General features: G+C 33.2%; 1 protein-coding gene across 2 annotated transcripts in view; it reads left to right on the forward strand.

Annotated features, from left to right (window-relative positions):
- PCDH15 (protocadherin related 15) overlaps positions 1-23,529 on the forward strand; it is a 791,076-nt gene that overhangs the window by 634,039 nt on the left and 133,508 nt on the right. For both annotated transcript variants that reach the window (XM_037066919.1, XM_037066920.1), the window contains exons 22-23: positions 4,104-4,244; positions 5,939-6,051. In XM_037066919.1, the coding sequence (XP_036922814.1) occupies positions 4,104-4,244; positions 5,939-6,051 (254 nt within the window). The remainder of the gene's footprint in view (positions 1-4,103; positions 4,245-5,938; positions 6,052-23,529) is intronic.

Genomic DNA, 23,529 nt, shown 5'->3' on the forward strand with positions numbered 1-23,529 from the left:
TTTATTCTGTGGATACACAGTTCCCTAATATTCTCTCAAGCCTCCTTCAATGTTTGATATTGTAAAATCTAGAAGTATGTTTATATTTTAAATATGAATTGAAGCATCTAGTCACCCCTAACACATGGTTATTCACTCATCAAGCCATGAGTTCATTCAAGCACTCCTTGGGTGCCTATACGGGTCAGATACCATCCAAAGCAATTACATACAGCCTTGTGAACTTTTGTTCCTAGGGGGAAACAAACAGCACCAAAGTAAACACAGAGAATATATATTATGATTTCATGTAGGGTTGCTGAAGAAAAATTTTTTAAAAATATTAGAGAGTACCTGGGAAATAGGAGCATAAATTTAGTTTGAAAAAGTCTGGGAGAAGAGTCCAGCAGGTATAAGAAAAAGGCAATGGGGTAGGAACAAGGACAATGTGGTAAAAGAGAAATGAGAGAGATGAAGTTAGACAGGTAGGCAGAAACCAGATGTTTTCAGGATAAGATAGCCCCTACTAAGGAGTTTGGATTAAATTTCTGGTGTGATGAGAAATAACTGGGAGTTTTTTTCAAAGATTACTTTAATAGAATAAAAGCAAAACCAAAGGCAGTACCAAAATTTACATTTATAGGGGAGAGCAAAAGTAGGTTTATAGTTGTGAGTATGTAAAGGACAGAGTTTATTCTTATATTGTTATTTATCAATTATTATATTATTTATATGTATTATTTGTCATTATTGTTATTATTTCTTATCCTTATTTATGATTTATATTTTAGGTAATTGTGGCTGGTACTTTAACCTATTTTTAACCACCCTTGTATACTATCCTTTTTTTAATACATGCATGACAGAGTTTAATTTATAAATTAGGCACAGGAAGAGATTAATAGCAATGCAACAATAACTAATAATAAAATGGAATAATTATAAGAATATATCATAATAACAGTTATGTGAATGTGGTCTCTCTCTCAAAATATGTTGTATTTGGCCCTGGCTGGTATAGCTCAGTGGATTGAGTGCGGGCCTGCGAACTAGACGATTGTGGTTCGATTCCCAGTCAGGGCCCATGCCTCAGTTGCAGTCCAGTTCCCAGCAGTGGACACATGAGAGGCAACCATACATTGATATTTCTCTCCCTCTCTCCTTCTCTTCCACTCTAAAGATAAAAAATAAAAAAATAAAAAAATTATGTTGTATTGAACTCACTCTTCTTCCTGTAATGATGTGAAATGGTAAGCCATCTACATGATGAGACGAAGTGAGGTGAGTCACACAGGCACTGTGATGTAGNTTTGGCCCTGGCTGGTATAGCTCAGTGGATTGAGTGACGGCCTGCGAACTAGACGATTGTGGTTCAATTCCCAGTCAGGGCACATGCCTTGGTTGCAGTCCAGTTCCCAGCAGTGGACACATGAGAGGCAACCATACATTGATATTTCTCTTCCTCTCTCCTTCTCTTCCCCTCTAAAGATAAAAAATAAAAAAATAAAAAAATTATGTTGTATTGAACTCACTCTTCTTCCTGTAATGATGTGAAATGGTAAGCCATCTACATGATGAGACGAAGTGAGGTGAGTCACACAGGCACTGTGATGTAGTGTTAGGCCATCATGGACCTTCTGACCTCATACCAATAACAAGATTCTCTCTGCTTAGGGTGATCCTGGATCATAGAGACATCATGATGTTGATGTTGGCATGTCAGAAGCAGATGATGTTGATGGTTGGGAATCCTTCATAGCTGAAGGAATTTTTTACCAAAACGTTTTTAAAGAACACTGTAATCAGAAGTCTCTCTCTCTCTTCCTCTCTCTCTCTCTCTCTCTGTTTTTCTCTCATTCTCATCATCAAAGTGTTGCTTCAGAGGTTGCAGTCTTTCACTGGTCATACATGTGATCTTATTTCAGTATTCCATCTGAAGATTATATGTCTTCATTTTTGAAAAATAAGATTACTTATTTTACAAAATAAGATCACAAACACTGCAATACCAAATTAGTTGATCTGGTAACCTGGATGGTTACCAAGTGACTAATAGGTGGTGATCGGTGGGTGGCAATAAGAGCATGGATACACTGAACAAGGGGGTAGTTCATGTCCCAGACAGGACAAAGCAGGACAGTGAGAGAGTTCATTATACCATTCAGAATGGAGTGCAACTTAAAACTTATAAATTATTTATTTCTGGAATTTTTCATTTAATTTGTCAGACCATGATTGACCAGAGGTAACTGAAACTGTAGAAAGTGAAAGTGTGGATAATGAGGGGATACTGTAGGTTGATGGAGGATGTGAGAAGTGATACATATAGGGCTTTCCTTGAAGTTTTGGCAGGACTTGATTGAAAATAGAATGTCTACATTGCAATTGTATATACTAATTTCGAGCTTAAAAGATGAGAGTTTAGCCAGAAGTTTAAACTTTAGATTTATGAATAAATAGAAGGTAGTTGAAGCCATTGGACTAAAATAGATCCTAGAGGTCTGAAGTGGAGATAGAAAAGGTGAACGTTTCTGTGACAGAGACTTGGAGCACTCGGAAAGAGTGAGAACAAAGAAAGAATTTGAGATAGAGCAGCAGATAAGAAGAAAACCTGGAGGTGCAAAAGAAGGTAAAAAAGTGTTTAAGGAGGGATGGATCAACTGCGATGTGTAATGTATGATAGGACTGGGCTTACAGATAATGACTAGAGAATTATACAAGTCCAGAAGGCTAACACCTTTGTCCTATAGCCCAAATGTGATTGAAGAAACAGCAGGATCAAAAAACTCCATTTGAGAAGGGTTATGAAGATCACCAACAGAGAACAATGTTCTCAAAGCCTTCCTTACACCAAAGTACCATTAAACCCAACCAAATAGCCCTGCCTGGTGTGACTCAGTGAACTGAGCGCCAGCCTACATAACAAAGGGTCACAGATTCCCAGTCAGGGCTCATGCCTGAGTTGGGGGCCAGGCCCCCGGTGGTGGGCACGTGAGAGGCAACCATGCACTGATGTTTTTCTCCCTCTCTCTCTAAAAATAAATAAATAAAATCTTTATAAATAAATAAAAAAATTAATAAATAAACAATCTAACCAATAAACAGCCTGTGGTATTACTGCCCTTATATTTTCCACATTAGAATGCCAAATATGGGTATTTTACTCCTAAGAGTTTAATGGTGTAATAAAATGTCTGTTTGAGTTTGAAGTCAAACTCTGCCATAGACTAGCTTTGTGCTTGAGTTGTTTTCTTGACTTCTGGGACTTGGGTCTGGCTGAAAAGATTTACCAACCTTAAATGAGAAAAGATTATAGAACCCACTCCAGTATTACTTATATAATTCAAAATAAAACCAACCTAAACCCTAAGACAAATGAGGATATTCAACAAATTTTCATTGTTCTCATAATACTCTCTCCTTTTCTTTCTTTAAAACTTAGTATTTTACCTTGGTCTGTGTCTGTGACAACTCAACATTATTTAACTCCCTATAAGCCTCAAGTTCATTAACTAAAAAATGGGTGATACAGTATACATTTATCATCTTTAGTATGATTCTTGCACATAATAAACATTCAACAAACATTCACCTTTCTTGTTTCACTATTATTACTCTTATCATCATTAGTAATGTTCTCTTAGAGGAGTATTGTGAGGATTAATGTATTTATGAAAACACTGAGCATCGTAAATAGCACAGAGCAGACAGTAACAATGTTTTTTCCCTTCATTTCCACATCAATTTCTCACTTTACCACAGTCCCACACACTAGCACCTGCTGCTTATCACTGAGTTGAAATGAGTAAAAGAAAATAACTTATCAATTGTCTCAGAAGATGAGATAAAATATTAAAAGAAAGTGAAAAAGAAGATAGTTGAGTCAACGATTAATTTATTTTTTGCACATAATTTTAAACAGCAGGTAGTAAAAACACTTTACTAATGTAGATTGTTATCCTAATGAAATAAAGACTCAGCTACATCTGAAACCTGAAATTAGAAAAAATTGAAATATGAGTTTTCACTTCTAAAAGGCCGTGCATTTTATAAATCAGTTTAACATTATCACTACATTTAGTTTTTATTGTGACTTAAATTAATAACATATAATTTTGTTTTAGGGATTACCTGCAAGTCGTGTGAGGTATAGAGTAGATGATATCCAGTCTCCTTATCCTGCCAGTATTTTTGATGTAGAAGAAGATTCTGGAAGAGTAATAACTCGAGTCAATCTTAATGAAGAGCCTACCACAATTTTTAAGGTCAGTGCAGTGTTTTTCTTATATTATCTATTAGATGTTTATAAGTTTTGATTGAGAAATTGGTTTAACAGATGACCACACTTCTTTTCCCTTTTTATCTTTAATCTTTTAAAATTATGAGCAATACATTTCCACTGCATTGACATTCAGAATATACAGTTAGGTAAAAAGAAAAAAAAATCTTTGCTATTTCACATCTTGAAGATAACTAGAATTTACCATTTTACTCTCTCTCTTTATGATGTTATTCTATGCAAATACAAGTATACAAATGTATATTTTAAAATACAATGATCATATTATTCATACTGCTTTTTAAACTAAATATATTCACATGCTAATAAATACTATTGGTATTATTTTAATGTTTGCATGATGTGTTGTTGTACGGACATAATGTTCTAGTTTTTAATTTAATACTTTGCTGTTGGCTAATCAGGCTGTTTCCATTATTTTGTTATAAAAATAATTATTTTCTTGAAAATCATTTTGCAGTTATCATTTACCACTTGCTAATATTTTCCTTAAGGTCAGTAAATACAGGCATGATTGTTGAATCAAGCTTATGTACTCATAATTTGTTATAATTCCAGTAAATTTTAAGTAATACTATGCTTCATTATTATCAAGAATAATCCAATTTATTAAATGTTTAAATGTTTCTATTTTCTATGGCCATTTAGAAAAAAGCTATCACTATGAATAAAGCCTTTGGCTCCCCATTGGCGAATTGCATCCATCAGTTAACCTTGCAAATATCAATGAGTACTATGTCTCACATAATGTTCTCACTATTTAGAAATAAGTATTTTCTTTGTAAGGTTGTACACTAAAGGTAAACCATGAATCTTAGATTGTCCCTTGTTTATGGTTCCATGATATAGGCTGAATAAATTTAGATTAGTAATCTGAAGCTTTCAAAATTATATTCCAAAGAAACACAGTTTTGAAAATATTTAACATTTCTTAAAAATAAACATTATAATTCCTCTGATATAATAGAGGTTATCAAAAAATGACGTCATAAATTATTTTAGTAATAAACAATATACAAGAATCACATCCTAACACTAAGACTTTTTTTTAGTTTGCATTGTTGGAACAATTTATGCTGTACATTATGAACTTGGTTTTTATATGTCATAATTGTTTTTAATTGTTTTTAAGTGAATGTATTTCAAAGTGTGTTTAAATACATAAACTTCCAATTTCATCCTCCAGAGTAACCATTTCTCCCCTATAATCTTGCAGGCAATTAGTTCGCTGGAAAAGTTAACTTCCTGCTATAAGCAAGCTAATTAGTTTTTTGCTACTGATGTTACTGAATTTAACACTTTTTCAATAAGTGTTAGTGCTTTGAAAGGCCCATGTTTTCACTGTAGGCACCAGTGGAATCGTGAAAGAGAAGAGCGTATTATTGAAGAGGTGTATTATAATATACTTATTTTGCTGGCAGTTTTCTCTACTACAGAGTTAGTAACTCAATTCCTTTCAGTCATTCCATCTAACAAATGAAAATAAGAATGTCTACGTGGCAGGATTTTTATGAAGATTAAATGATGATCCATGTGGTGTACAGTGTCTGACACCTGGTACGCAGTTCTAGAAGTCCAATGATTAAAAACACATATAGAAAAATGAGATGGTACTTTGTCATTAACCATATTTAACATGAATTTTTATTACTCTTTAAGTTGGTGGTCATTGCGTTTGATGACGGTGAGCCTGTGATGTCCAGCAGCGCCGTAGTGAAAATTCTTGTCTTACATCCTGGAGAGATCCCACGATTCACACAAGAGGAATATAGGTATTGACTCCTACCAGGTTTTGTCATTAATAAAGGGTTTTGCTTTGTTTTGGCCTCTAAAAATCAATGTGATATGTAAATGTAGCAATGAATTGGTCTCCCAATTCTAGTCTAATCTTTTCTAAATTAACATAAGATTATATTTATCTTAAAAGTTAGTACAGTTAAAATGATACTTCAGTATAAATAATATCGATTTTACTAATGCTTTCATGAATAATAGATCCTTTACAAATAATTGAAGTGAACATTGAAAAATATACATTATGTTTTTTGGGTTTAAAATGCAGCTCACTAATGGTCTCCATGGTAAGAATTAGACATTTTGTTTCTTATTATTGCCAAAATCACGATATTATCTGATTTTAACATGTATCCAAAAGGATATTTCCCCAAAAATCAGTGAAAGAGAGAGAAACACAGAGAGAGTATATGTATGTTTATGTGTATAATGTATATTACATTATAGCCATAGTGTTATATGTACATGATCTTAGTCAGGTCACACTTTCACAACAGAATATCATGAACTGGGTGCCTTAAACAGCAGACCTTTATTTTGTCGTACTTCTGGACACTGGAAGCCTGAGATTAAGGTGCTAGCATGGTCAGATTCTGGTGAGGACTCTCTTCCAGGCTTGCAGATGGCTGCCTGTTCACTTGTCCTCACTTGGAAGAAAGTGAGAGAAAGCACGCAGGTACTCTGATGTCTGTTCTAGTAAGGACACTGGCCCCAAGATCAGAATCACACTCACTCTCATGGCCTGATCTAAACCTAATTACCTTCCAAAGACCTGATCTCTATTGCTTTATTTTTGTTTCCAAGTTAAGACATTAATGTACTTTTATTAGTATGTTAGAACCCATAGGACATAGTTTTCTCACAAACATTTGAAAGTGAACCACTATATATCGTATATTTACTACTTATTTATTCTGGATAAGAGCATTAAAAGGCAGCCAGTCATTGCATTCCAGAGGTTTTCAACCATGGGTGGAAACAAAGAACTACATGAAAAATACAATACACTGTGAAAACACAATAATAGAAGCTCACAGTACTGAAGAAGCATGTTGGAGAAACACTTAACTGTATCTGAACATGATCAACATAGTATGAGCTGTATCTTGATGGAAATAGAGATTAGCCACTCAACAAAAATGTGGAAAAATGTTACATGCCAAAGACTCAGTATACACAGAAGTATACTCACAATTGAGGCATATGGGAGATGTATTGAATTCCAGAATATTTTAGTAATCAGCCTATCTGGACACCAATTGGAAGCTACACAATGATACTAATTGGAGCTCAAGAAAAATGAAAATGTTACATAAAAACATTTTATCAAATTCTGGAATTTTGATTTTATTGCTCTAATAATTTCTAAGGACTACCTATGAATTATAAGCTAGAGCAGGGGCCAAGGTGCTGAAGGAGGAGGTAAGTTAGACATCTGGGAACATTTACCACACTCAACCAAGTAGTTTTCTCTTTTTGTAAAAAGCTGTCCTTACAATATTCAAGTACTAAATTAAATTACATAATATAAATACTAAAAAATTCTACATAACACCTATGTAAACCATTGACATGAATCCATACTTAAAACAATATGAACTCATTTGTTTTAAAGGCAATTTTTTTCATTATATCTATTATTACTAATTCCCTTTTATGGCTGACATGGTAACTTCCATTTTTTTTTATATCTAACATTCAGTTTTCTGCTATTGAAGGAATTACCTAAATATGGCCATTTTGGTTTTCTCAAGAACCAAGATGAATGTGAACTCCCTTTTCTTTCTCCTTGACTTATCTAGTAGATGCTCACAGAAAATGTCGTTATTATTTTAGATGGGTCAAAAAATCCCTCACAGTTTCAGCACAATAAAATTCCCACCTTTGTTCTCTAAAACTTCGCATCCCAAGTCGACTTATTCTTTGGAAGCCCCAAGAGAAAAAAAAAGTGGTGTGGTGAATAACATTTTCCCTTAAATAAACTTAATAAATCATGTCTCTTCTCTCCAGGCTTTTATCTGGAACTCGCTTCCTTATTAATGGAAGTGTGTCTTGCTTGTTAACTTTTCTAGCTAAAACACTGGCATTATGGTCAAGGTCAGTGAACTCGTCAGAGCATTGCTCGTTTAGCTTTCTTTTTAAAATTGTTGTTATTTAATGCCACCTTTTAAAAATAATTTTTCAACAAATAAATTACTATTTCTTGCCTTCTCTGTATAGAACTGCTAACTGCAGATGGATTCTGTTAATAAGTTGTTCTTAGAGAAGAAACAACTAGCCAATTGGTGCTAAAACTAAGAGCAATCATGTGAGCCAATGTGAAAGAATTTTTGACCTTCCAGAACATTCCTAACAATTGCAAACAGTGCCCTGACTATCCCAATTATGTATTATTCTGATACATAAAGGTGGTCTGGTAATCTTGTATCCTGCAGTTCTTGAAGAGAATCCTATATAAGAAGCAATGTCGTTGGTGTAATAGATTCAGCAGGATTTTGTACTTAAAAGGATTGTTTTGTTTTCCATCCAATGCCCCAAAATATGGATAATAGAAAGTCATATTAAATATCGGCAGGGTGTATTAGTTTCTTAATAAATGGAAATAATTGAATTTAAATATTTATATAGGCTTAAATTTGACCTAAACTATTACAGAAAATAAAATCCTAAGGCTGATTATTATTTTTCCTTATACATCATGTCTTTATTATGTATCAATTATGAAGTTTTTGAAGATTTTTGGACACATGCAGAGTAGAGGTTTTCTGGAAACCTCCTAACTCTTTTCTTCTTCCTCCTGGCCATACACCTAGACTGCATCCTAACCTCACCTACTATGTAGAGCCAGGTAACTGAGAGCCGATACAATGAGAAAAATGTGGTCTACACAATTTATTGACCTGACTTAACCCTGTCCCATTAGATGGAACAGTTGAAAAAGAATACCCAGGACACCTTGGGAGCCATATGTTGACAATAGTAGAAATAGAATACAACAGGAGCTTAGGCCTCTGAATCACAGTTTGGAGGAGAGCTACCTCACTAGGAGTGCCCTCAATGAATTGTTATGTATGCAAAAAACATAGGGGCTTATCCATAAGGTTGCCTCATACCATTTCAACTAATACAGTTGTTGGTCAACATTTTATTAGTATGAAACAATTAATCATATAGTGTATTAATCATTGTAGAAACTTTTTTCATTTATATTGCAGTATTTCCCAGTTTGTCATCTTAAAACTATATTCATGATAAGGCAGTTTTATTTTTGTGTAGTATTTTCTTTTTATGTGTACAACTACTAGCTTTGGCAAAATATCTACAGTATTTCAGATAGCTGTGATGGCCCACATGGTGCCCTTTCTAAACAGAAAAAAAAGAGAAAGAAAAAATTATATGGAATGGCTACTGGAAATTTCATATGTCTCCTTCCCTTTCGTATTATTTTCTGGTGCATTCATTGCTTTAGCTGGATGCACATAACTTCCCAAGATGCCAGTGTAATCAGTGCCTGATTATCAGGATGCTCCCCTGTGTTGGAACTGAAGGATGGCAGAATATGTCACCCCTAAGCGTGTCACTTAGACATAAGGGTTATTTTAAGTTAAAAGAACTTAAAAAAAACCACAGATGCAAGAAAGGCCTTCTAATCTCCTTTTCTTCCTGAAAACAGGAGGTTTACAAATTTCATGTGAAAGATGCCCTTCTTATACCAGGATAAAAAATATTATTATTGGAGAGTCAAAGCCGAGGGAAATCAACACAAACAAGTCTTGTTAAAAATAATTCTTCTCTCTCTTTAGCCTCCCTACACAGTTTAGTTACTTCTCCACAACTGAGTCTCTTTTTTCTTCTTAATATGAAAGAATGTAAGTTCTGTCATTTCCTTGGGTCTTCATTTCATTGTGAGGGCTCCCATGTCATGTAAAATTTATATAAATGCATGTCAGTTTAATACTTAAGTCTAGCCAAAAAATCCTAACAGGATAGAGGTAAAGTCTTACCTCCCCTACAGAACTGCTCCCAGTGAAGAACTTCTGCTTTATATGATCAAAGTTGCTGGGACACAACATCAGAATGCAAGATTTCTGTTCTCTGTAGGGTTTGGGGAGGAGGATGCTCCTGGGTTACAAATGGAAAGCAGTAATGCAAGATAAATAGCATTGTGAGGTGAGGTTTGGTTTTTACATCTCAGGAATGTCTTCATTTCAATGTTGAGTGTTTTTAATGCCTTGGAAAAAACCTAGTTTTCAACAAATGACTAGTAGTTCAAGAGAGGTTCTAAATATAAAGTATATATTTATTTTAGAATTTTGAACTGAATTCTTAACCTGACCTTCTCCCTGAACCCGATTATCTTGTTCTTGGAATGGCTAGTCATTAAACCTTTAAATCTTGAAATACAATAGTTAAGGTAGGTTAGCCTGCTGTAAAAAGAAACCTAAATTTTAATGGTTCAGAGAACCAAAAGAGATGCATATTTATGGCTCATGTGACAGTCTGGAATGAGTGTTACATTCAGTGAGGTTGGTGATAGCTCTTCTGCACACATTCATTCTTCCATATTGTCTTTAAGGAACCCAGGAAGATGTAGGGTCTTCCATCTTTAACATGTTTCACACTAACTTCAATCATTGCCATTTCAGTTCATGGGAAGGAAAAAAGAAGCAGAAGTCCATATCCAGAGATTTTCTAAAGTATCATGGGAGTTGCAAACTTAATATCAGCTCATATTTTCTCCTGAAAATCCAGGCAAATGTGAACACTGGGCTCTGAAATGGCAGAGGAATTCCTGGCTAGACAGCTCTGTCCAGGTTCCACCTCTACTGCCCAGGAAAAAGAGAAAATGATGTTGGTAAAAAGGCAGCATTAAGTGTGTAATATTAGACATTATAGATTTTAAATTGCTGCAGTCATTCTAAGTGAGTTATTATGTCTCAGAATATACAATATCAGGTACATGAACTAGTGGTATAATAGTACACAAACACTTTTACTTTTAAATATGTGTTGGAGAAATAAAATACATTCCTCTTAAAGTAATAAGAGAATGGACACTTCCTCTGAATTCAAAGTGAATCTCAAATGTACATTTTGGGATGTTTTAAATTATTTTGAGTGATTTCAACATATCAAGTATTAATATCACATATTCCAAACCAAGGCTTTTCTGGACTTCAAGCTAAGGTTTGGCTATTTAATTGCAATTAATTACTTTCTCCATTTTCCAGAGAAGCCTATTATCTTTATCACAAAGGAAAAAGAAAGTGAAAATAAAACATAAATGTAGAATGCAAGCAATAGTTACAAGCTATAAACTACCCCACTGTAAGTTAGTAGGAAACCATCAAAAAGATTTTACAAGTACGTTTACTATTTGGTGAAGCATATTCCAATGTACCAGTCAGTTATTCTTTCTGTAAAATGAAAACATTTAGATGTTGTTAGTTACTGATCATTACTTGTTTGTTGGACAAGTAGAAACCAACAAACAAGAGACATTACAATAAATACTTTAATCTTTATTAAAGAAAAAATGCATTAGATCACCAGATGACAAATAATTAGGTTGGCTGACCAATGTAAAAATAACAAAACAGAAGAAAACCAAACCCTTATTTCACATACTTACTTGTTTTATCTATTCTCTTTTCATGTTTAAAAACATCCTAACTTCCTGCTAATGTTATATGAAAAATATATAATGTAGTTAGTAAAATTATTCAAGGATTTTTCAAAGACCACCCCTAAGTAAAATAATTTAGCTTGTCAAAACTAGAAAATTCTCACATTATTTTTCTTGTTTAAAATTCATACTAAGATAATTTATACATATTGTAAAAATATTTAATTTTGTTTTTCCCTGAACTGTTTCCTGATGGCTAGCTTCAAGCAATTTCTGAGTAGGAGAGTAGTCATTATGGGAAGGCAGTTCAGCCCTTACAGATTTACTTTCGTAATGGCCAGATTTGCAGTAATTCTTGGGATAAGTCCGCACGGATTCTCTTTGGTCTTCATTGCAGTTGTAATAGTTGAAACAGACTTATTTTGTTAATTTCATGACCACGTCAAACCAATATTTCTTTGAGTAATTTAATTATGGTAAATGGAGAATCAAAGACATCGTGTATTGGTTCCTAGATGAACACCCACGTTTGCAAGGGAATACTGAACTCTTCTGAAAACTTTTGAAAAGTATAACTTTTCATACTGTATAATGTTATTTGTGCAATTGTAAACAACATTCATATTATTTAGAAACATACGCTCAACCCAGAATGTCAAAATTGTAAACAAATTTTTATTTTAATGCATTATTCCTATTTTATTTGGTCTTCCATTTTCTCTCTTTGACAAATGAGGAAATACCAATAATTTTACTGTCTTAGAGTTTATACACACAAATAATTTTTTTCTCTTCTCCTTTTTCTTGAAACAATTTTCTTAAAGAAAATTGGCACTGCCTTATGCTTTGTTATTGCAATACCGCTTCCCTTCAAAAAATCACCCACAGGTAACTTTATTTTGTTACAATAAATTAAATTCAAATATTAGCCCTTTTCTCTTATAAATAATCATAAATTTTGAGGTTTTATCACTCAAGCAATTGAAAAAATATATTTATATTCAATTTCATATCTTAATATGGACTATTTTTCCTAATTTGACTTTCTCTAGAAGCAGAGAACAGCAGGTTAATCTTACTCATAAAGATACTATTCTCAAAGTCATATCATATAATAGATGAAATAAACCAGAGATCATTTAGTCAGCATAATAATTTAATACTTGATTCCTGTAATATCCTTGCCACGAAGTTCACTAGGCTTTTTTTGAGAACTTACAGTTGTGAAAAATGTACTCCTTAGTCTTTGGATAGCTGTAAATGTTGGAGAGTTTTTATGCTGAAGTTATTATTTTTTAAAAGATTTTATTTATTTTTAGACATAGATGAATAGAGGGAGAAAGAGAGAGGGAAAGAAACATCACTGTGTGGTTGTCTCTCACGTGTCCCCTACTGAGGACCTGGCCCACAAACCAAGCTTGTGCCCTGATCTGGGAATCGAACCTATGACCCTTTGGTTCACAGGCTGGCACTCAATCTACTGAGCATCACTAGCCAGAGTTCATGCTGAGATTATTACTATATTTATTCTTTTAAATTATTTTCTATGATTTTTTCTCAGTTCTCATCAATTTTAGAATTCACCTCCTCCTTTAAGTAGTATGGCTGTGTAGGGAAGAAAAATACATTTCTCTGAGTTTTTAACCAAGACACCTATAATAACAAACAGATTTAACAAGAGAAAGATGAACACAATTTTATTTTCATGTATACCCAGGAAAATATGAGTAACTCACAGATTTGGCTTTAGAATTCAGAATTAAGTCACATCTTAATGGGGAAATAGGAGGAGGGGACGATATAAATCTCCCAAGGAGAGTTCATAATTTTCAGGAAGGATGAATGGGTTCTTAGAAGACTAGATGGGAGGCATGATTATTTGAGACAAACAGAAGTGGAGTCCACTTCTGTTTCCTCTCCTGTGACAAAAACCAATCTTTTCCAGTTGATGGAAACTCCCAGGAACAGATCTATGAAAACAGGCTTGCTTTTGCAGAATTTGTGTTTAGGTAGTGAAGGGGAGCTCAAAGAACACCTCTCCCTGAATTTGCTGCTTTTGAAATACCTACCGCTCAAAATAATCTATACACCAAAGCGGCATGTTTTGGGATAGCATGTACTAAACTGCAGTCATATTTTGGGATGGCATAGTCCGCTGTGCTTCAATTGAAACTTAGCTAAACTCTTTGGTTAAGAGGGATGTGACAAATAACGTTTTCCTATGAACCATCAGAGGGTGTCCCGACAAGATTTGGTCTCACTGGGAAAAAGAACTTGCAGTGTATGCTGTTCATTGATGTGGAACAAAAGAGTGACGGTAACCATGCAGTTATTGAACTAAAGGAACCGTCAATTCAGTTTCTCATATCAGTTTAAAATATCCTAGATCATATGGCAAACTCTTCTACATTGTTGTAATATTTAAATAATGGTTCACTAGAATCCTAAAGATTTTCTTTTTCTTTTGTTTCCATGCACATTAATATATATTAAATCTATGTAGTGTATTCATCTTCATTTTAGTATAATAATGTAATACTTATTCTAATATATAGTTATAGTAACATTTTAAATTAATGTATATTTATTTTCCCTAGAACTCTTTCTATAAATGTTTATGAATATTTTGAATTTAATTTAGATATTTCAAAATACTAAAACTTCTTTTTAAACTTGACCCCATTAGTGTTTCTGTGTTAGTTCCGTTTTTCCCTAACAGACATTGAGATGAGATTTAATAAGCAAATATTTTATCAGGTGAAATACTGGTGTGAGAGAACTGAGGAATAAGCAGTGTAAAGCTAGGAGACCTGTCAAACCTGTCACATGCATTCTGACACCAAGTGAAAATGAGGGAGAGATGTTTATATAGAAACATTGTGGTGTACTGTGTTTTTTAAATGACTGCTGTGTCATTTAGTAAGGTTCTACATGATAACAGGGGAATCCTCACTCCACAGTGAGATATCAGGGAAGTCCCGTGCCTCCTAGGAAGGACCTGCCATAGCATCTCTGCTTTTCTCAGTCGTTATCTGTGAGCAGCCCCTAGGTAGCAGGACCTTCATATAAACACAGCAATACACTTCAGAGCACAGCAGCTGGGACCTCGATGGAAGTGCTTCCCGTACTGCAAGGTTGTGAGGCACACTCGCATTGCCGCCATATGTCCATATCTGATAGATTTCCCGTCAATTACTTACATGCATCTTTTGGAAAAGAGTTATGCTGTCATAGTCAGAAAATGTAATATACGTATTTTCCATTTAATCTAGACAGAAATATGAACATTCAAATAGTAATTCAAACACATGTTACTTTAGAATAAAATCTTTTTAGAAAGATTTTATTTATTTATTTTTAGAGAGAGGCGAAGGGAGGGAAAAAAAGAGGGAGAGAAACACCAATGCATGGTTGCTTTTTAAGCACCTCCCACTGGGGACCTGGCCTACAACCCAGTCATGTGCCCTACACTTGGCATTGAGCCAGCAACCATTTGGTTCACAGGCCAGCACTCTATCCACTGAGCCACAACAGCCAAGGTAGAATAAAGTAACTCAGGAAGAGAGACAAAGACTTATACACTCTGATATTCACTTGTCATCAGTATCAGAGGTAAATACCACGGAAGGTCCATACATCTAGAATAGATTATAGAGTCTAAGTGTAAATATTGATTTTGGAAGGCAGCTATGCTCACCATATACCACCAATGTTGCACTAAGTGTAAATGTTGAATGTAGTGTATTCAATGGGAAATGCAGATGTTGAATGGTAAATGCAGTATCTTATTTACCAAAACATTTATTAAGGACAGTTATTTGTAATTTTTTCAAACAAATATGCTAGCAATATAAATATATTTTTGGTATTTATTTAAAATAGAAATGTATCAATGTTGATTATTTAATGATGCATGATTTAATGCTGTACTTATAATCATTTTTTAAGAATTTATGTATGTTAAATAAAATTTGATAAAAACAGAAATTCAAAATTTATATCAGTATATATAGAAAAGAGAAGGGACAAATGTCCCCAAGATATTTTATTAAGTTCTTGAACAAGCTGATATTTTGCTATTAGAAAAAAATATTGTGAATCTTTTTCAATTTTGAACATTATTCAAATTTAATATATCAAATCCAAAATAAGAACAAGATAGATATATAAGTACTTTGACATTAAAAAAATTTAAATCCCCTGCATGGAGAAAAAATCTCAGCAGTTTCTTAATTAAAGTAAAAAAATAAAAATTGACATTTTGCTGATTGATGTCAGTCTTACAACAAAATGCAATACAAATTTTTATATAATTTATATTAAAACTATGTTTTTCAAGTGGCTTTATATTGAAATTAAAAATAGAGTTGATTTTATAAAGAACTATAAAGGATTAACTATTCACTTCCTGTTATGCAAAAACAGAAAAAGCATAACTTTCTCTTAAAATTCAGAAATATATTTTCACATATTGTAAAAAAATGAAACAATTTTATAACAGTGGACAAAAAAATGATGAACAATAAGTTCCAATTCACATCTCATTATTTAAGGGAATGAAAATCACCCTACACTGAGGAACACTGCCATTGTTTTTTACATAAGCCACATAAGTTCAGACTTGAGGATTTTGAGAAAAGAAGTATCAGTCTTGATTTCAAAGAAAAAAAACAGCTGTATGTAAGCTATTCCTATAATATAAAATAGCCCACATGCAGAGCGGATTACTTGTTTGCTAAGGTTGTTTTCTATTTTAATTTAGATTTATTGTTTAATATGAGGGATGAATTTACCTGAAATAAACTTTTCCTGTGGTTTTATGGCACTACTCAACTTTTGCCTTAAAGAAAAATAGCTTTTGCCCCTTTAACTATTGAAAAAGTGACATTTTACAAAAGATAGTCCTGAGTCTGACCCTATGGACTTACTAAATGAGAATCATTAAGCATGATCCAAAAAAATCTGAATATTTTAACAAGTTATTCAGATAATTCAGTGGTTTTAAAGCTTGAAAGCCAGTGACTGAGATAGATTAGATCAACTCTATCCATGCAAACAATAACAAATCAAACATACACACCCAGGACTGCACATTTAGCTTCCCAATAGTGTTGTGGACTTGAAAAGGAGTTTTAAGATTCAGGGCTTCAGTTTTCTTGTCCTGAAGATGAGGACACTTCAAGAATCTCATAACAAAAATAAAACAAAGTATGCTCATCATAGCAAAGCAAAGCGTGCTCCTAACAACAGTAAGCACTCTTTGGGAAAGTGATCAGACAGACAGACAGACAAACAAACAAAAACAGTGTTTAACCATTCGGTCCTTTATTAATTTAAAATTCTCATCTGCAATTCACACAAAGATTTCTTGGTGATTTGGTGTCTCCCTCTTGATCCATGCCATTTTAAAACTTTTTTTCTTGGTTAAATATGTAAAATTGGATGACTCTGATGAAATTACTTCAAAGTTATAATCAAAGTTCCAGTGGGTGTCTTTTCCCTTCTCATTTTCATTAAATTCCCTCATCGTAGATATAAAAACAGTTTCTTAATTGGTACTGATTTGCAAGTATATTGAAGTCAAACATGTCAGAATAAATTTAATTTGTTTCTCAGTAGAAAAAAAGCAATAGAGCCAGATTGAATCCCAATGTAATTTTATAGTGTCTATCTACAAACACTTTTATATCCTAAACTGCATGGCATTTAAAATAATGAGGAGTTTTATGTGACACATGTAACATTTACTTTTATTGTTACTTCTTGAACCCAACAATAAAAGTAGATTTTAAACTGTAGAATAATTGTTTCATCTATATTTATACTGTAAAAACTGGGTCTACCATTTGCAAAGTAAAATTTTGTTATTTTAGAATAGTCATTATTCAAATGGCAAGAATGCTAAAGAGGATTTAATTGAGAGAGATTTATTGTAGTCTACATTTTCAAAAAAGAATCAATTTGAAATGTTAAAGAGATATCTAAAAATTAGCTTACACATCCATAGGAAAATGTATTCTAAATATTTTGCATATAAATTCTGTAGCTATTAAATTTGCTGGCTCACATTTTACCTGCAAAGATGTATTTGTAAACAAGAGATTCAGGGTTAATTTAATCAATTTTCTTCTCACTAAAATGTATTTGTTTATGGTATATCCTTACAGTGTTATATGCTATAACAATAAAAAGTACAAAACCAAAAATGACATGGAGGAAGTTTAAATATATATTGCTAAGAACCCAGTGTAAAAAGACCACCAAGCATATTATTTAAACTATATTATATATTGTAGGAAAGGTAAAAGTATGTGAACAGTAAAAATATCAATGGCGGAAAGTTCAGGGGGGGGAAAGGATGAGTAGGTGAAGAGGAGGTAGTTTTGGTCACTGAAACCATTGTGTGTGATACTCTAATGGTGAATATATGACATTACGCATGTGTCGAAAGCCATAGTCATATACTGTACAAAGAATGACACCTTATGTAAACTGTAGACTTTAGTTAATAATGTAGTGATATTGGTTTATCAGTTGTAACAAATGGACCACACTAATGCAAAATATTAATTATACGAGAAATGTGGTGGAGGGTTGCATATGGAACTTTAAATTTTCTGCTTAATTTATCTGAAAACCTAAAACTACCTTAGAAACAAAGTTTATTAGTTTTTTTTTAAATATGCAACTATTTTACATGAAAAAATTAGGAGAGGGGAGGGTAATGCAAATATAGTAAAATAATACACAAATAAAATTTATATTTGATATCTATCAAAATAGGCTTTTTTCCATTGAATTATTATTTAGTCTCTGTTTAAGTACAAATTTAGTTGATTTAAAATTTCAGCTAAAATCTGTGGGTTTTGTTTAAAATGACCAATAAAGCCCAAAATATTGTAAGCGAGGGGATTACAGGAGCTGGTGATGCCATGAGGAATATATCAGGAACCTGGGCATCAAATCGACACAGGTCTAACCTCTGGTGAACATCCCTCCTGAAGGTGTTTTTTGTGTTTTTTTTAAGAGATTTATTTTGTTTTGTTTTTTTAAAAACATTTTATTTATTTATCTTTAGAGGGGAAGGGAAGGAGAGAGGGAGAGAAATATCAATGTATGGTTGCCTCTCGTGAGTCCCCTGCTGGGAACTGGCCTGCAACCCAGGCATGTGTCCTGACTGGGAATCAAACAGCAATGCTTTGGTTCACTGACCTGCACTCAATCCACTGAGCTACACCAGCCAGGGCCCAAAGGTGTTTTTAAAACAACTGATGTGCCATTCAGTGGATGATTGAATAAAGAAGAAGTGTACACACATACAATGGAATACTACTCAGCCATAAGAAAAGATGAAATACTGCCATTTGAGACAACATGGATGGGCCTTGAAGGTATCATGCTAAGAGAAATAAGACATAAAAAGTTAAGGACCATATGATTTCACTAATATGTGAGATAAAAACTGAAAGTAACAAATGAACAAACAAGACAAACAAAAACTCATAGACACAGACAACAGTATGGTGATTACCTAAGAGAAAGGGAGTGGGAGGTGGTGAAGGATAAAGAAGGTCAAGTATATGGTGATAGAAGGAAATTTGACTTTGGGTGGTAAACACACAATACAATATTAGATGATATATCAAATAACTGTACACTTGAACCCTATATGATTTTATTAACCAATGCAACCCCAATAAATTTAATTAAATATTAAAATTAAATGAAATTAAATTAAAAAATCTGTCTCTCTAGTGTTCAGACTCCATGTCTGTTGAAGGTATATTCATTTCCTTTAGCCTACTCTTAGCAGTCTTTCTGAACAATGGGGAGTCAGTTAATCTCTTGATTCTTAAGCTTCATCTGGTTCCACTATTGAGTCTTGTCTGTTTTAAGTGGCTCTTTTATTGTGAAAATAACTACATCAGCAGTAAATATAACTTTACAAAGTAGAATTCTTGAATTACAGACACTCAACAACTATTTGTTTTGAATTAGGTGTTACAAAGTTAACTGGAAGAGAGTTAATGATGGTGTGTTTGTTTATTATAAAATAGAAGAATTTCAACTTTATGAATTAATAGCAGGAGAAAGCTTTGTTTTAAAAAAATCTCTGTGAGCAATTCTTTGTTTGGCCAGAATTCTTGGCTTCTAAACTTAATCAATAGTTTTTTAGTGTACTCAACAGAAAGAAAAGAGGGAATAATAAATCACACTGTATCAGACTCAGAATGACAGAACCAGAAGCTACCTTTCAGAGAGTATACTCTAAAAATCATGAACTGTCAGCTCATAGATCAAGTCTATAGATCAAAGAAACCAAGTCAGATGATGATATTTTAACAAATAACTTTTCATTGGTTGTCAAAACATTAAAATGTATAGAGTGCACATAACATTTAGAATTTACTTTTCCACTTTAAAATCCCATTTGATTTGCACTCTTGTACTAGTTACCCTTATTAAGTAGAGCATACAGTGTGACAAATTCTTTACTTTCACCCCCTTCTCTATTAATTTATGCTCAGTTCCTTTAACTCAATTTTGTTATCTTTCTATCCCATCATCTGATTTTATGTTCTTGATTTACACCAACTGCTTCATTTTGTATTTAAATTATATGTGACTCCTCAGGGAATACGTAATTTGCTCCAATCATGCCCTGGTACCTTCCAGGGCATAAAAAAATAAAAGGGTTATGTTTGGCAGTAAATAGACCAGAACTGAAATTTTATAATCCAATGCTCATTATCATAGAGGTTTACTTAATTCTAGCCTGAAAAAATTTGCATTTTTGGCCCTGGCTGGTATGGCTCAGTGGATTGAGTGCTGGCCTGAAAACCAAATGGTCGCTGGTTCGATTCCCAGTCAGGGCATATGCCTGGGTTGTGGGCCGGGTCCCCAATAGAGGCAACCATACACTGATGTTTCTCTCCTCCTCTTTCTCACTCCCTTCTCCTCTCTCTAAAAGTAAATGAATAAAATCTTTTTAAAAAATGCATTTTTATCATATGTGTTGATTCTGGTAGAAGAAAGTATGTTGGAAAAATTAATACAAGGGTTAATGAGATATTTTGCCTAGAAGTAAATATATTTTAAACATTTATTAACAAATGTAATTTTAAATGCTCTTACTGATATGCATTGCATTTAAATTCTTTCTTAAATTATGCCTGGTAATTTTTCCAGTATTAACCATTTTCATCTATATTGTACAAAAATACACATAAATACTTTTTAAAGTTTGAGGTAAAACATGACATCTTTTCCAATGATAAGCCAGTGGTACATTAGCTTCAGACTTTATATTTCTGTATTTTATAAGGATCAATAAACTAATTGTGGAAAGTGCAAAATTTAGCTCTTATGTAGGAACAAGAAAAACAAGTAAACCATTTAAGTAATGTTTAATTCCACAAGAAGTAATTTAGCTTATAAAAATTATTTCAGAATGTGACTACCATGTTTTCTTACATCAAATTTAAGTTGTATGTAATTTGATCTGTCATAAATTAACAATTCATTACTCTTAATATTCAAGTCATGTACGTTAGCTACCTATTGTGGCATGACAATATTAAAACAAGCAAGTTAAAACCATACGTGTAACATCTTAAAGTTTCTGTGTCTCAGAAACCGGTCACCTTTGTTCTCTGTTTCATAGTCTTATACAATTTTGAATCAAGGTGTTGGCCAGGGCTGGGGTCTCATCTGTGACTTGACCAGGGAAGGGTATGCTTCCAGGCTCCTGTGGTTGTTGGTAGAATTCAGTTACCAGTGGGATGTTGGACTGAGGGCTCAGTTCTTCACTGAACGTTGGTCAAACATCACCTTCAGTATCTTGTCATGGGGACAATTCCATATGTTCCATTACTTCATAAATCTGGCAGAGGAGATGGGGTCTACTAGCAAGAATGAAGTTACAAGTAAAAACCATACATACTCACTGAAGTGACATCACACCTACTCTACCAATTTCTATAGGAAGAAAGAAGTCACACTCTGTCCCTCATGAGAGGGTAGAGAAATACTCAAGGGCAAGAATACCAAAACTGGGAGATTATTGGAGACTTTTTAAGGAACTAGTATGTTTCCATAACCATCTGATTTTAACCCTTTTCATGTTTTCATTGCATAATTACCAATGTCAACCACTAAGCAAAGTGACAAAGAGCAAATTGCCTTAATGTCTCTTTATAATTCAAAATATCATACAACAGTATATTCATAATCAAAGCAGTCCATCAAAAGCAATCTATTGTCACTTTTGTAAATGCCTTGCTTTTTACAGTAGATACTATCACAGATTACTGTCTACTATCAATAGACTACTGTTTGTGGTTCAGTTACCAGAGTCACTGTTATGTTACCGAACTAAGACTACAACAGTGACTAGGTAAGTTGCTTACAGAATACAATTGTGTTTCTCAGATTCCTTACTTAAGAAGTGTCTACCTAATGTATCTTTAGGTACAAAAAGACAAATCTATCTTTTTCTTAATCTAAACTTGTTTTTCTTAAATTAGTTGGGACTCTTTGATTGGAAGTGATAGAAATATTATATTAAAGAAAATTTATTTTTCCCAAACTGATGAGTTTACTTGGCTTTAAGTATAGAAGCATTTAGGATATTAGTCTAAGTGTAGGGATTCTGTCATCAAACTCTGAGTTATTTCATTTGTGTTGATATCACAATCAACAGGAACCACCTTATAGAGAATAAACATTAAAATTCTAGCCATAAATAAATTAATAAATAAATCTTTGTATGGGCATAACTTTCATTGGCTTTGAAAGACATTTACCACACATAAACAGTGAGCAACAGGACAAGTGTTCCCATTGGCCAGAGAGAGCTAAGGGTTTATGTACATACAGGTTTACCTATATACATATCCTATGATTGGTCAGCCCCACCCAAACCACTTAGACTGAGAATGGTGGTTATCTAAAGCAAACCTTAGATGCTATTAACAAGAGAAGAGAGAAAAGATGCAGGAAGATAAAATGGAAAAAGGAATATTTATTGATCATACAATGAATATATGTACTACCATTAGGTGCTGGAACATTTATAAAATATATCACTGTGAGGTACATTTAGGTACTGAGCTTAACAAGTATATGGGCTATAGTGCTAAACAGCATAGCAATTTGGACAAGATATTCCTGAAGAGTTATATGTAATTAGTTTTTCAGACTATATTTGTATATCAGTATTTGTTATAAAAGACTTTAATGAAAGTCCAACATAATAGCACTGTGTAATCTAGGTTAGGAAAAACTGTGAAAATGGAAATAAAAATGAGGGGTGATATTAAAAGTGTAAGTGATGAAAGAAAGATTGTATGGGGGAAATGGCAGTAGGATTTATCTTACCGGTTTGAGAAAAGATACTAAACCTTATTAAAAATCAGAAGAGTTAGACATACTGATTCAACTACAAATCCATTTGGAGACATTGTTAAAAATATGTATTCAATAATTTTCTAAATCTGTTAGAGCTGGATCATATAAATATATGTGAATTATAAAAGTGAAGTTATTTATATTAATTTATGGAAACAAAGTTATGATAGCGTAATTAGAGTGACAAATATTACATAATAAACTTGAGGTTTTGAGAATTATAGGAGGATTAGATAATTGTTGAAAATATAGTTTTGCAATTAAACAAATGTCATAGTACCAAGGAGCTAGTGCAGCTAGAGTTGAGCAAAATAAGTGAATTCGAACAAAATGTAAATTTTGTGATTCCCTTAATTCAGATACTGTCTGTACAGTTAGAACTTTACAATCCAGCAAGAATAAGGACTAGATACAGACAGCT

The sequence above is a fragment of the Sturnira hondurensis genome, unplaced genomic scaffold (genome assembly GCF_014824575.4).
Source record: "Sturnira hondurensis isolate 20B ecotype Veracruz unplaced genomic scaffold, ASM1482457v3 Scaffold0016684, whole genome shotgun sequence".
Classification (NCBI taxonomy): domain Eukaryota; kingdom Metazoa; phylum Chordata; class Mammalia; order Chiroptera; family Phyllostomidae; genus Sturnira; species Sturnira hondurensis.